The 15,443-nt window shown below is 35.9% G+C and overlaps 1 protein-coding gene across 3 annotated transcripts in view; it reads left to right on the top strand.

Moving 5' to 3' along the window:
- The window catches only part of Atp7a (ATPase copper transporting alpha), a 140,420-nt gene extending 126,052 nt beyond the window's left edge, over nucleotides 1-14,368 (top strand). For all 3 annotated transcript variants that reach the window (XM_077107695.1, XM_077107696.1, XM_077107694.1), the window contains 6 exons: nucleotides 4,434-4,580; nucleotides 5,717-5,859; nucleotides 7,056-7,259; nucleotides 7,783-7,900; nucleotides 9,830-9,932; nucleotides 10,308-14,368. In XM_077107695.1, the coding sequence (XP_076963810.1) occupies nucleotides 4,434-4,580; nucleotides 5,717-5,859; nucleotides 7,056-7,259; nucleotides 7,783-7,900; nucleotides 9,830-9,932; nucleotides 10,308-10,584 (992 nt within the window). In that variant the 3' untranslated portion in view covers nucleotides 10,585-14,368. The remainder of the gene's footprint in view (nucleotides 1-4,433; nucleotides 4,581-5,716; nucleotides 5,860-7,055; nucleotides 7,260-7,782; nucleotides 7,901-9,829; nucleotides 9,933-10,307) is intronic.
- Nucleotides 14,369-15,443: the final 1,075 nt, after the last annotated feature.

Raw genomic sequence — 15,443 nt, 5'->3', positions numbered from 1 at the left:
TTCCATTACCACTCCAAAATCTGTATCTTTGAATATTCCTCCCATCAAAATCACTATATTCCCATCTAGACTCTTTCCTTTCCTTTGTATCTAAGCTTTGAGAATGAGTAGGCTCATTCATTGAATTCACTTATTCAATACAGAATCATGCCTTAGTTCATTGTAATCTGGCTTCCATTCCATCCATACTACTGAAACTATATTTTCTAGGTCACTCAGAGCCCTCTTCAGTGGTCACTTTTCATCTTCATCCCATGTGACTTCACTAAGACATTTGATGATGTTTATTCCTCTCTAACACTATTTTCTCCCTTTATTCCATGACCCTGCTTTCTCTAGATTCTCTCTCATATCCTTGGCTGTACCTTGTAATCCTCCTTTAATTCATCTTTTCTTCTGCTTTCAAATATTGGATATCCTCAGGAATGTATTTGTTTTTATTTTTCTCATTTTTAATACTTTCTCTGTACAGTCTCATTCATGCCTATTATTTATTCCTCTACTTACAGGCTTTCACTACCACTGTAAAACCTGTATCTCTGGCCAAGCCCTATTTCCTGATCTTTTTTCTGCCTCTAAAACATGATTTGTCCACCTAAGTGTGCCATTACTTCTCCACCCATTTATTCCTGAGCGATTTTGCTAACATGCAGATATGATCATATCATTTTATGACCCATGTCTCTTTTATAGTGGTTTATGACCTATTTTGTGAATCATGACTCTTTTGGAGGAATGTAGTGAAAGCTATGGATCTATCCTTTACAATATGTTCGTTATAAGAGGTTCATGTGTATCCTTGAAGCCCATCCATAGATCTTGGTTAAGGATCCCAGCTTTTGTGTGTGTGTGTGTGTGTGTGTGTGTGTGGTGCTAGGGATTGAACCCCTGGGCCTTGTACATGCAAGGGAAGCATTCTACCAACTGAGCTAAATCCCAGCCCAGATTTTCTTTTTGGTGGTGCCTGGGATTGAACCCAGGGCCTTGTGCATGCAAGGCAAGCACTCCACTCTACCAACTGAGCTATATACCCAGCCCAGGATCCCAGATTCAATGGTTCTTTCTCTCCTTAGCTCAGAGTCTCTGGACTTTGTTCAAGATCTATTCCCTGTGCTATGTCTCCTGCCTCCCTATATCACTCATTTTGTCTTTTCCATTGTTCCACATGTACTCTATGTTCCATCCATACCTAACTACTTAGTTTCCTCCTTATAGTGTGTCATTTCATGATTATTAGATAATTTCATTTACTATTTCCTCTATGTAATATTCTTACAAATAGCATTTACCTGGTGAAGTTACGATTACCTTTCAAGACCAAGCTCACTTCTTTCTTCACTGACTGACATATATTGACAGAGAGAATTGCTCTTCTTAAATAATAATTGTACTTAATCTCCATTGTTGCACTATATAGACTGCACAATAATTATTTATACACCAGCCATCTATACTAGTCTGTGACTTCTTTATTATTTGTCTGTGGACTTCTGAAATCAAGAACATGGATACATAGGAAACCATTCAACAGTTTTTGTTGAGCAGATTGTTCAAGCAGAGAGGGCTGGGGGTGTAGCTCAGTGGTAGAATTTGTGCTTAACATGTGGAAGGCCCTGGGTTCAATTCTATTTCTAATTCAATCTATTTCTCTCTCTCTCTCTCTCTCTCTCTCTCTCTCACACACACACACACACACACACACACACACACACACAAGAACAGAAAATAGAAAAGAAATCAGAAAATATAGTATGATGGAGATAGCGTGCTATGGAAGGAAATGAGCAGGGAAAAGGGTATGGAGAATGCTGGGATTAGTGGGATTTTTTTGTGTGTGTGGTGTTGGAGATTGAACCTAGGGCCTTGTGCATATGAGGCAAGCACTCTACCGAGTGAACTATATCCCCAGCCCATGGGTACCATTTTTTATAGGCTGATCAGGGTAGGCCTCACTGAGAAGATGGTGTTTGAGCAGATACCTGAAAGGGTTGAGGCGTAAAGCTATGTGAATATCCATGACATAAGCATTCAAGGGAGGAGGAATAGCAAGTATGATAGCCTTAAGTCAGGAGTGTACTTGATTTGTTTGAGGAGTGGCAAAAACAGTATGGCAAGAGCAGAATAAATGAATTGGAAAGGGGTGAGAGACAAGATCAGAGAGGTAGTATGGGACTAGATCATGTAAGGACATTGAAAAGACTGTTTTGGGGCCTGGGGATATAGCTCAGTTGGTAGAGTGCTGGCCTCACATGCACAAGGCCCTAGGTTCAATCCCCAGCACCACAAAAAATAAATAAAAATGAAGAGTTTGGTTTTTACTCTTAGGAAGCTATTTAAGGGTTTTGAGTAGAGGAAGAGACAGAATCTGACTTGATGTTTTCACATTGTCACTCTGGATGCTCTGGTAAAGATACACTATGGAGATAAGAGTTGGGGGCAAGGGTAGAAGCTGGAAAATGAGTTGCTGGGCTGTTACCATCATCTAGGTTCTGATTCTAAATGTGTCGTGAAGGAAGAATTGAAAGATTTTTTTCACAGGTTGCATATCTGGGGTAGGAGAGAAACCAGAGTCAAAATTTGTGTTGTGGTTTGTGGCCTAAGCAGTTGGAAGAATGGAGTTACCCTTTAAATAAGATGAGCAAGACCACAAGAGAGGTAGTATTGGAGAAATGATCAGAAGTTAGTTTTGTACATGTATTTGAGTACCTATTAAATGTTCAAGTGGAGATGTATAAATGAAAATTTCTGGCTACAGGAGTCAGAAATAGGCTGAGTCATACATATAAATTTGGGAGTCATTTGCTTATAGATCTGTGATATCCAGTACAGTATCCACTAGTTATATGAGACTATTCAAATTAAGATTTAATTTAAAATTAGCTTTTCAATCTTAGTAGCCCCATTTCAGAGCTCAACAGTCAGATGTGCGTGTTAGTGGCTACTATATTAAACAGAGCAGATACACAACATTTCCATAATTATAGAAAGTTCTTTGGACAATGCTAATATGAGTAGTATTTAAAGACACGAAACTGGATAAGATCACAAAGGAGGTGCTAAAGTCTGAAACCCAATGCACAACAAATTAAGAGGTCAGGGAGATGAGCAGGGATTAGCCAAGAGTGAAAAGTGCTGAACAAGGAGTTATTCCCAAGAATGTGGTATTCTAGAAACCAAGCAAATAAAGCATTTCCAAAAGGAGGGAGTAAACAACTGTGTTAAATGCTACTAATAGGGCAAGTAGGATGATAGTTGAGAATTAACCAGTAGGTTTATTAGAGTAAAGGTCACTGGTGTAGGGTGTAAATGATTCATTGGAATAGGAGAGGCAAAAACTTTATTGGAGGGGCTGGGGGTGTCGCTTAGTGGTGGAGCACTTGCCTAGCCCATGTGAGGCACTGGGTTTAATCCTCAGCACTGCATAAAATAAAGGTATTGTGTCCATCTAGAACTAAAAAAAATCTAAAAAACTTTATTGAAGTGGATTCATGTAAGAATGGAAGATATGAATTGAAAACAGTCAATAAAGAACACTTGAGAAATTTGGCTGTGTACACAGGCAGAGAAATATGGTTGCTAAAGCAGTAGGTGATATTGAGAGGGGTTTTTAAAGTTAGGACAATGTGCAGCAGAGATAGAAAAGGAGAGGGGAGAATTGTTGGAGAGATGTTCTGAAATAAGCAAAAGAGGGGGATCTAATGCACAAATGGAGAGGTTGGTCTTAAAATTTGGAACAAAGTCAGTTTATAAGAATAGAAGGGATGGTAACTTATATGGACACAGGAGGTGCAGATCACTAGGTTAGATAATGAGAGCTTGTGGAAGTTGTCTTTCAATTGCTTCTATTTTCTTTCTGAAGTAGGAGCCAGAGTTTTCATCTAGTATGAGAATGGGGGAGGAGAAGTTGTAGATTTGAAAAGAGAGGATAAGGTGTAAAATAGTCACCTAGAAGAAATGGAAAATGAATGACCTAAGGAAATATAGATGAACTTCAAGACAGCACTAAGGGCTCACTTAAAGTTAGTGGCCACAAGTTTAAAATGAAACATTAGCATGGTGGCATATTTATGTCCAACATCCAGCTACTGATGCACAATAAATATTTTGAACTTAATTGAATTGCTATGGAAGGTCAAACAGAAAGCTTCACCAAGAAAGTGACATTTGAATTGGCTCTTGAAGAATACAATGAAGTTTACTATTTGGAGTAGAGAGGTAAAAATATTCAGGTTAAGGTAGCAAAATATATAAAGACCCAGAGACATGGAAGAGCAGAATATATTCCCAGAAAATTTGAAAATTGCTATTCCAGGTTGTATTCTACCAAAAATATGCTGTAGTTACTACAAGATTAGACAGGAAGAACTGGCTTCATAGAGTTACTATAAAGATTACATGAGCTCACCAAATGTTATTTCTGTACTTACTTTCAGATACTTTTAATACTCAGCAGTATAAAGTCCTCATTGGTAACCGGGAATGGATGATTAGAAATGGTCTCATCATTAATAATGAAGTAGATGATTCCATGACTGAACATGAAAGAAAAGGTCGGACTGCTGTATTGGTGGCAGTTGACGGTAAGGTTTTCCATGAGTATGTTGTGATTCACTATTGTAATCTCAGTTGTTTCATGTGTGTTTTAGGTATTTTGGGGTCTTTTTGTGTGTTTTTGTTACTGGTGATTCAACTCAGGGGTGCTTACTACTGAGCTACATCTGCAGCCCTCATTTTTATTTTGAGACCAGATCTTGATAAGTTGCTGAGAATCCTGCTAAATTGCTGAGGCTGGCCTCAAACTTGTGATACTCCTGCCTCAGCATCCCAAGTCTCTGGGATTACAAGTGTGAGCCACCATACCCAGTGCTTTCTTGTGTATTTTTGAGAGACTTCTGAACTATGTGGGTTATTCACCAGCCCCCTGGATACAAAGTGAAAACATTAAATAACGTATGATTTTTACTGAGTAATTAAAATTTCCTGGGCTAGGGCCCAGTGCTATAAAAAAGAAGGGAAACACTCTTTAAAAATCCTCTTCATTTGCCTACTTTTATTATTTTATTTCTTAGCCTGTTTTAAATAAATAAAAGCCAATCATGGATTTGTTTAAAAAATCCCCAAATAGCTGGGGATGTAAGTCAGTGTAGGTAAAAAATATAGAACAGCCTCACTGTTGCTGAGGCTGGCTTTGAACTCATAATCATGACTCAGCCTCCTGAGCCACTGGGATTACAGGCATGCACCACCATGCCTGGCTTACTTTTGTCTTTTAAATAGAATAAAATAAGTATTTTGCAATAATTTTTTACCTATGTTAAAATGCCAGTTTTAGCTCCATTCACACACCCCTTTTGCTCTAAAAAGAAAAAAAAGTATTAGTTGTCAGTTTCATTTGCTAAGAAGGGTTTATAGCTATTGACAAATAACTATTTAAGGAAAGGAAAAGATTATTTTAATATCCAGTAAGGTCTCTCTTTTTGTTTTCCTATTACTACCTTTGTTAGTTACCACTACTTTACTCTGAAGTTTTCATAACCAGATGTGAAAGTTGATTATAGGGTTAGTGGTATAAAGTCTGTATGAGTTCAGAGATGTCTTGAGTTAAGTCAAGCCCTGAACAACTTTACAAAATTTATTTCTTTCTGAAATGTTACATTAAAATATTATTCTACTTTTCACCATATTCCAAACTGTTTTCTGCTGCTTCTATTATTAGATGAGCTGTGTGGCTTGATAGCCATTGCTGATACTGTGAAGCCTGAAGCAGAATTGGCTGTTCATATCCTGAAATCTATGGGCTTAGAAGTAGTTCTGATGACTGGAGACAACAGTAAAACAGCTAGATCTATTGCTTCTCAGGTAATTGGTTTCCTTAGTTGTTGGGGTGTGGGCATGTAGTAACTTCTAATTATTCATATATATTTTATTTCCTGCATTCAGATACAAAAAATTCACATGACCTGTTATTTTCATTATCACCAAATAGATTTAGTTGGTTCCTTAAAGAAGGATTAGCATGCTGTGCTAGAAGGATTTTGAGCTTTGTGTGTTCCTAGTATAAGTAAAAGGGTATTTGCTTAGCTCGTTGGATGCTTGAGTGACCCTATACACCAGTTTCTGTTGATGCTTCCTTTGAAATGTTGCTCGTATTCTTCATAGTGCTGTCAGCTTAAGCCAGGTTCTCATCATTTCTTGCCTGAAATATGGCAATAACACCAGACAGGTTCCTTTCTGTAGTCCCAAACACCACTAATGGAACCATTTCCTAATGCACCACTTTGACATACCACTTTTCTGCTGACCCCTGCATTTGCCTTACCTCCAACATTTTTCAATCTTTTCTACTTGGGAATGCCTTCTCTCCTTTTCTAATAAATAATGCAAGGAATATATGAATACATTTTATATAAAATATAGAAGGATGTAAAGAGTTTGTCACCCTTTTCACATACTTTGAAATGTTACTCGTATGTCTAGTTCTACCCCTTCCGCTTACAAATGCATATAATTATTCATATACAAATGTATAATTCTGGTATTTTGAACATCAAGTGGGATCATTTTATAAGGATTATTCACTAGTTTTTAAGGATATTCACTAGTTTGTTTTTTTAATATAACTATTCCTTAGAACTTTGTTCATGTCTGAACATATAAAGTTATTTCATTCTTTCTATATTGTTTCATGGAATTCCATGGTATGGAATTAAGGTGAATTTGAAAGTTTTTTTTTTTTTGGTTTTAAACAGGCATTAATAAACATCTTTGTACATGTACAAGTCTGTCCAAAATACATCTAGATGTAGAATTGCTGTACCAAATGATGTGTACACTTGGATAAATGTTGCCAAATGCCCCCCCCAAAGACAGTGCCAATTACACACTCAACAACAGTATATAAGAATGCTCACTTCCCATATTATCACTAGATATTATCAGTCATTTAAAATGTAGACATCTGGTGTGTAAAAAAAGAGGACTCATTATTACCCAGTTATTCTTCTGGTTCTCAGTATTATTTCTTGATATGAATTGAATTTATTTTCCTCCTGTAGGTTGGCATTACTAAGGTGTTTGCTGAAGTTCTACCTTCCCACAAAGTTGCTAAAGTGAAGCAACTTCAAGAGGAGGGGAAACGTGTAGCAATGGTAGGAGATGGAATCAATGACTCCCCAGCTCTAGCAATGGCAAATGTTGGAATTGCCATTGGCACAGGCACAGATGTAGCCATTGAAGCAGCTGATGTGGTTTTGATAAGGGTAAGTCCAATGGCTTGACCTCTGAGGAACATGAAACTACCCTACATGGTCAGTGATAATGTCATAAAATATATTGAACACAGTATTTCTGTCTTAATTCCCATGTTCCTAGTTATTAAGACTATGAGTATTTGAGGTGGGAGTATGGGAAATTTTACCAATTATCTATTGACTTTCTCAATGCAGCAATGTGAGTGAGAATTCTAAGCTTCCAATGTGAACAATAAGATTTAAGAATATATTTATAATACAGTTATCTTCAGTAAATATTTGTTGAGGTTATTTTAATTATATTTAATTCTTATACCAGCACACAACCCTAAAAGTGTTTTCAGAACCCTGGGAAAATTTTCTGTAAAACATCTTCCAAGTCTGATTCAAAAGTTTAAGCAGTGTCTGAGATTTGTGGTTAATACACTTATTATTGTAAGGTATACATAGTCGTCAGTATACACAGTGTCAAATATAAAAGTTACTAGTAAAGTTAGTCTCTCACTAATATCATAAATGTTTCTGTTCTTAGAATGATCTTTTGGATGTAGTGGCAAGTATTGACTTATCAAGAAAGACAGTCAAGAGGATTCGGATAAATTTTGTCTTTGCTCTAATTTATAATCTGGTTGGAATTCCCATAGCTGCTGGTATGTGACTCTTAACTATTATTGCTTTTTACTAAAGTCATTAGAAACCTATTATATTGGATGATTTGGTATTATTAGTTTTTAGCTTAGTTTTTGTATGTAACTTGCTGCCATAGTGAAAAGTAATGTTAAAGCCAATACTTTTCATTTTTCAGTGGTGTTCTTTATAGTGTAAGAATGTATGAGCATTCTGACAGGTTTCTTTTCCCCTCAACTTTACATTCTGAAAATTGTCAAATCTGCATTAACATCAAAAAAATGATACAATGAAAATGTGTGTACCTTTTACCTAAGCTTAAAAATTGATATTTTGCTGCATAGTGTCATCTCTTTTTCCATATATTCACATACATAGTTATTTATTCATTCATTTATTTTTCTGCCAAAGAGAACAGATTTACTTTTTTTGTAAAGCTTTTAAAATTTTTCTTAGTTATACATGGACACAATATCGTTATTTTGTTTATTTATCTTTATGTGGTGCTAAGAATCGAACCCAGTGCCTCACGTGTGAGGCAAGCACTCTGCCACTGAGCCACAACCCCAGCCCAAGAACAGATTTGCTTTTTATTTTTAACAGTGCTGGGAATTGAACTCCAGGGCCTCGAGTATGCTCTACTGCTGAGCTACACATCCTCAGCCCCTAAGGTCTCACTAAATTGCTGAGGCTGGCCATGAACTTGTGATCCTCTTTCCTCAGCCTACTAAGTAGCTGGGATTATAGGTATATATATCCCCATACCTGGCCACAAATATACTTTAATTTCATTACCCAAACATAGCCATTGTTTGCATTTTATATTTCCTTCCAGTCTTTTTTACTCTGTGTCAGTTTTGGTCTAGTAGTATAGTTGTGATTTGTAGCATACACAGAATTTTCAGTTCTTAATACTCTGTTATAGTAAATAGGTGTTATTTTAGGTTCAGAGACCAAATGAGATGGATTAAAGGTAAATGGCCAAGAAATAATAATTTAAGATCATTTAATAAGCATCTGAGAATCTCCTAAATTTAGAGGCCTGGTAGGAGTTGGTAATGACAGGAGAAATAGCTGTCCATTTCTACTTATTCTCTCTGGTTTTGAGAGACAAAGACATAAAATGACATGAAAACAATTACAAAGCTATTTATCAACAAGGACATAACAAATGCTAAAGGGTCAAAGAGCAAAAGAACAACCTCAGCCCAGTAAGATTAATTCATGGAGCAAGTGATTTTTTAAAAAACTATACAAGTAATATATGATCACTGTAGAACCAGCAGAAAAATCCAGATAAGCACATAAAAATTTAAAGTATAGTAAGTCTATATTTATCTCCATTATATGAGCAAATATTAAAATGTCTGTCAAACCAAGTGTGGATTAGTTTATAGAACATGAACTCCCATACACTGTTGGAATTGTGAATTGGTCCAGCTCCTTTGGAGAACCAAGGAATATCCACCTAAAGCTGGATCATGTTATCATGACCCAGCAATTTTACCCCTAGGATGTACCATAGAGAAAATCTCAAACATGGATACAAGGAGACATACAGGGATGTTCACAGCAATTTGATTGAAAAATTGGAAAACAAAGAAAAAAAGAAAAATTGACAACGTAAATCCTTACCACAAAGAAGATAAAATGCTGAAGTAATATCAAAGAAATCATGTGTGTGTGTGTGTGTGTGTGTGTGTGTGAAAAACGCATTGATGGGGGCTGGGGTTGTGGCTCAGTGGTAGAGCAATTGCCTAGCATGGGTGAGGCACTACATTAAACAAACAAATAAATAAATAAACAAACAAATAAAATTGTATTGTGTCCATCTCAACTATAAATAAATAAATAAATAAATAAATAAATAAATAAATAAATAAAATGTTTTTTAAAAAGCACATTGATGATCTGTTTAGTACTGCCTACTGTAATCCAAACTCATTTTCTAGGGGTTTTCATGCCTGTTGGTTTGGTTTTGCAACCCTGGATGGGATCTGCAGCAATGGCTGCTTCATCTGTTTCTGTGGTACTTTCTTCTCTCTTTCTTAAACTGTAAGTATAATGGTTTGCTCATTCTGTTTTCTCTTACAAACCTTTTATCATCCATGGTCAGTCTTGACCATGGATCAATAATAAACTCAAGCCATTCTTAATAATAATTATTATGCAATAATAATTAATAATAATTAGCTATGTAATTGTCACTTCATGTAGTTTATACATAGTAACCAGTAGCACTGAGATAAAATCTAGTCTGGCTAAAATCTGATTCTGAGAATAGAATTTCTGATCATTTTAAGCTACCTTCCTAGCAGTGATAACCTTTGTAAATTTTATACCAGTTACATCTTCTTTCATTTGTTCATGTAACAAGTACCTTATCATCACTTGGTTATTTTAAACTTGTATCCTTTTCCATGTGTCCAGTTATAGGAAACCAACTTATGAGAACTGTGAACTGCGTTCTCGGAGCCAGATAGGACAGAAGAGTCCTTCAGAAATCAGCATTCATGTTGGAATAGATGACACTTCAAGAAATTCTCCTAAACTGGGTTTGCTGGACCGGATTGTTAATTACAGCAGAGCCTCCATAAACTCACTACTGTCTGATAGACGTTCCCTAAACAGTGTTGTTACTAGTGAACCTGACAAGCACTCACTCCTGGTGGCAGACTTCAGGGAAGATGAAGACACCACATTGTAAAGGCAATAGAGAGCACTGCTATTTGAAATTGTTATGCACTGATACAGCGTTCATGCTATTACTTTAGCCTTTCAAAATATTGTGGAAGGATTTTATGTTGGTCTCATGCTCTTCTTACATGAGGGATTCAATTTGAGTTGCATGTTTCAGGGCATGGGCTCTGAACCTAGCTTTATTTCAAATTAATTTGCAGCATTTTTTCCTTTCTCTAGTGATAGATATGGAAGAGCAGTGAGGTTTACAACAAACCCTACAAGTAGAGGTTGCTGAATTGCTGCTAAAATGATAGAATATTTTTATTTGACCAAAATAGAGGGGGGGCAAGAAAAGGATAATTAAAAATTTGAAGATTTGAGAGCATGATTTTAAGGATATTTTTGAGTCTGTAATGCTGCCCTACTGGGGAGCAATGACTCTCAAAGCACTAATTTTAGAAGGGAAACAGTTGAAACTGTTTAAAAATAGATGTGCCTTATTTATTGTAGTTTTCTTTTCCCCTTATCTCCCTGCATCTTTGTCTTTGCAGCTGCTTTCTTGAATTCTCCAAGATGTCTTCTTTTGTTATCTTCTTTTAAGTTAGCCAAATTTCGGTGGTTGTTTCATTGATAAAAATAACTGACAATTTTTCCAATACCTTGTTCCTTTTTAAAAGTTTTTGTAGCTAAAAAGACCTTAAGGCTCTGTAGGGATCCCTGCCTCCCATCTTTCCACTGTTGTAAGAAATATGTTACCTTCTCCCTTCAATCTCCCTAGCTTTGTGCTAGCTTTCAATTCACTCCTGCTGAGCTTAGCTCCAAGTTGTTCATTTCAGAAAATTAACGTTTTGAGCCTCTTTCATTCAAAAGATTTTCAAAGATTAACACTACTATATTTAATATATACATTTTCTTGGCTGATATATGTAATTTAATAGATTTTAATTATCTTTTATTGTTTCATACAGGCTGTCAAGATGACTTTAAAGTAATGCTATTACAAAAAGCTGATTGTACCAAAAACTACAGTAAATTTGTAATATAGAAATTAGAATTTTCCTAGGCTGTAATATCTTTTAGCCAAATATATACTTTTCTCTTGTTTAAAACATTTGCACTTACTATGCGTGGTGGCACACACCTGTAATCCCAGTGACTGGGGAGGCTGAGACAGGAAGATTGCAAGTCTGAGGCCAGCCTGAGCAACTTAATGAGAACCTGTCTCAAAATAAAAAATAAAAATAAAAAGGGCTGGAGTTGTAGCTCAATGATAAAGCACCCTGGGTTTAATCTCTGGTGCCATAAACACAAACAACAGCAAAACATTTGCACTTATATAGTTAGTGTTCTTGGTAAATTTAGGAAATTGTTCCTATTGTCACATGGAAATTCCAGAGTGAGCACCTAGGAGCTAATATACTAGTCAGAGATTTGGTACTTACATGTCCATTTAAATTTCCTTGTTAATTGAAAGGTGGATTTCAGATGCAGAATATGTAAATGAAAGTGATTCATAGTAAATTTTCAACATTTTGTTCCCTTTGTCAGAATAATACCCAACACATAGGATTTGTGCTCAGTAAATGTTAGGTTTTTTTTTCTTCCCTTGAGGTCAGTACTAAATATGAAAAATCATTTTTATGCATGAGAGTCTAAAATCAGGTAGGAGACAAGGTTCGTCCTCTTCTACCCCTTTTCTCTTTTATTTCCTCTCTCTCTCTCTCTCTCTCTCTCTCTCTCTCTCTCATACACACACACACACACAGAGTTTACAACATTATTTCATGCTGTCTTTTCACATTTGGAAAAGATGTAATTTCTATACCCGTCTTAAAGATAGAACAGAAACTTTTGATTAAGGTGCTATTAATCTAGAAAGGCAACCCATTTTAATAATGTATGAATCAGTTTGTATGTTTAGGCTCTTTTTTTAGACCAATCTTATGCCATCTTCCATGTTTACATTTTGAGTTTGAATATTCATTTCTATAATTCCAGTGGAACATCATAACATGACTCATTTCTTCTATAAGAAACAGTTGGGATGACAAATGTATAATAGATTTTTCTTACCCTGGAGCCAAATTGAAAAAAGAAGCCCTCCCCCCACACACAGTTGAACATAGGCAGTTAGTACTTTCATTGTGTGTGTGTGTCAATCTCTTGGCCCTATATGCATGTCATAGGATGTGCTTATGGTCTGGAAGTAATCAGGATATAATTTCAATTCTTACTACAAAAACAGAAAACATGCTGTTTAGGAAGAGTCCTGTTTTAGATATCTGTAGCCACACTTGAATTCTCTGCCACAAGTCTCTTAAAAATCTTAAACTATTAGCTACAGAAGGATGCTGTATTCACAGGCGAGAGAAGCAATTTATGGAGGGGATCAAAATTATTGCTTTCAGTTAGTAACTAAGTAACTAGTTACTAGTGAGAAATTTTGTAAGTGTGTGTATCTACGTATTTATTCACATACGATATGCAAATTTATATGTACATGCACATATACATCCACCTATATTATCATCCAGAAGGAAAATGGATTTATATTTGAATTCAACATTTGAATATTTTGAAGTTCTTTATTTGTATTTTCTTTATCACTCTTCTGTATTCACTCAACAACCATGCCCTCAGTCTGAAGATAACAAGAACACTTTGATATCTAGTGCTGGTGCAGACTCAGCTATGGGGCACCTTAACTTAAATATCCAAAGATGCCTTTTGAATTTCAAAGATTAAAACCCAACTAGAGTATTTAGTGTTGGAGTTTTAAAAAGTATGGTTGTCAGTTGTGAAAATAGAAATGTTATTTTTTCCTAGTTTAGTATCAACATTTTAGAATGTTAAATCTGATGCTTTGTGAACAAATAATTTTATATTGTGCTTTAATTTTTTAAAAATTATACTTTATTCAGATATACAGAATGCTTAAAATAGTACTGTAGACAAGATGTTTCCAAAAATTTAAGCGTGAATATATTTTCTGTACACAGCCTCAAATCAAAATGCGTGTAAGATGAATTTCTTTCCATGATTGTGAATCCTGCTTTAAAATGATTTTTCTGGATATTTATTTTACTTTATTTGTTATTTTCTTTGGGTGAGGCATCTGGTTACTGGTTATTTTTAAAAGAATAAAAACATTCCTGTTATCACTCCCTTTTGGGGCATTTTTTTGTTTATTTTCTTTCCTATATTTTAAAAAAAGTATTATTTTACCAAATATTTTTAAAAATATGCTGGGTGCAGTGATGCATGCCTGTAATCCTAGTGGCTAGGGAGGCTGAGACAGGACGATTGCAAGTTCAAAGCCAGCCTCAGCAACAGCAAGGCACTAAGCAACTCAATGAGATCCTGTTTCTAAATAAAATGCAAAATAGGACTGGGGATGTGGCTCAGTGGTTGAGTGCCCCTGAGTTCAAATCCCAGTACCCTCACCCCACAAAATATGGATTCATGCCTATTTTACACTGTCTTCGGTCCCTCAATCTGGTATGAGCAATTAGATAAAGCACGAAGCATGAATTCTTTTCTTCAGTCAAAAGAGCTTCTTTAGTGACATTGATCATAAATTCCTTTTGTAGCCAAAACCAGGCGTCTCAACCTTATGTTTTTAGTTAAAGAAATGTTTTGCTAAATATTGTTAAACATTGTTTGATACCCAAAACAGCAGTGGACAATGTTGTGCAATATTCATCTACTGTAGTCAAGATAGTATTTTGTTTTTCCATAAGCATGTAGTTAATCATGTTTCTGCCGAAGATGTGCCTTCAACTTTATAATTATAGTGTTGTAAAAATGTATTTTTGTCAGTCTCTCTTTTGTTAAATCATCCAACTCTCTCTACCAGCAGTTTCAAATTACTCTTGTGTTTTTGTGTTTGTTTGTCTGCTGCCCCCCAACTGTTAATCTACAATGTGGCAGGATTGGAGACAGCACTACATATTTGGTAAGAGTGGGAGAGAGGAAATCTATTTTCTTTCAGATTCCACTCAACCTGTCATATCATTTAGTGAGGATGAGAAACAAAGAATAGAATCATTATTTTCCTGGTTTTAGTAGTCTCTAATACAGTCTCTATAATAGAGTAGCTACCCCAAATGAGCTAAACAGACAAAGGAGCTTTTCTTGCTTTTGGGGCACCTTATACCGTGTGTTTGAAGATCCTACCCAAGATACAGTCCCATACCAAACACTCCTTTGAGTTAAGGGTTTCAAACTTATCTGAGAAATTAATTTCCATTTCTCACCAAATCTGTGGGATTATTCAAGGTGATGAGATAGGACAAAAGACTCCTTTTTTGTTGGTTTCCTGAACTAATCTTAGAGAAGGATGTATAGTGATTGCAGTATCGCAGCTGGTAAGGTTTCAAAACTTTCCAGATCCACAAAACCTTCCTATTGAGGAATGCTTGCTAGGTGAAGGCATCGAAGACCCTGCTAGAATTCAAATAGAGATGAAAGAAATGGAGCTGTCTCTTTCACAGATTTCCCAGGGCCTAACAGCCCTACTTGCTAAATGGCTTTATCTTCACAGGTGTGTCCAACTATTCATGGGAATAAATTGCAATTGAGATATGAAAGCCTATTTATTTATTTATTTAGTACTGGAGATTGAATCCAGAGCTGCTCTACCACTGAGCTATATCCACAACTTCTTTTAAAATTTCTTATTTAGAGACAGGGTCTTTCTAAGTTGCTGAGGCTGACCTTGAACTTTTCATTCTCCTGCCTCAGCCTCCTGAGAGTCTGGGATTACAGGCATGCTCCACTGCATACAACTCAAAGGCAAAGCTCTTTAAGACAAGGTTTGAGTAAACTTGTTTGTATATAATGCCACACAGTTTAAGAAATCTGAAAACTATCCCAGCAACTTGG

The sequence above is a fragment of the Callospermophilus lateralis genome, chromosome X, assembly GCF_048772815.1.
Source record: "Callospermophilus lateralis isolate mCalLat2 chromosome X, mCalLat2.hap1, whole genome shotgun sequence".
Classification (NCBI taxonomy): Eukaryota; Metazoa; Chordata; class Mammalia; order Rodentia; family Sciuridae; genus Callospermophilus; species Callospermophilus lateralis.
The sequence above is the reverse complement of the archived record's forward strand: the minus strand, read 5'-3'. Positions and strand labels throughout refer to the sequence as shown.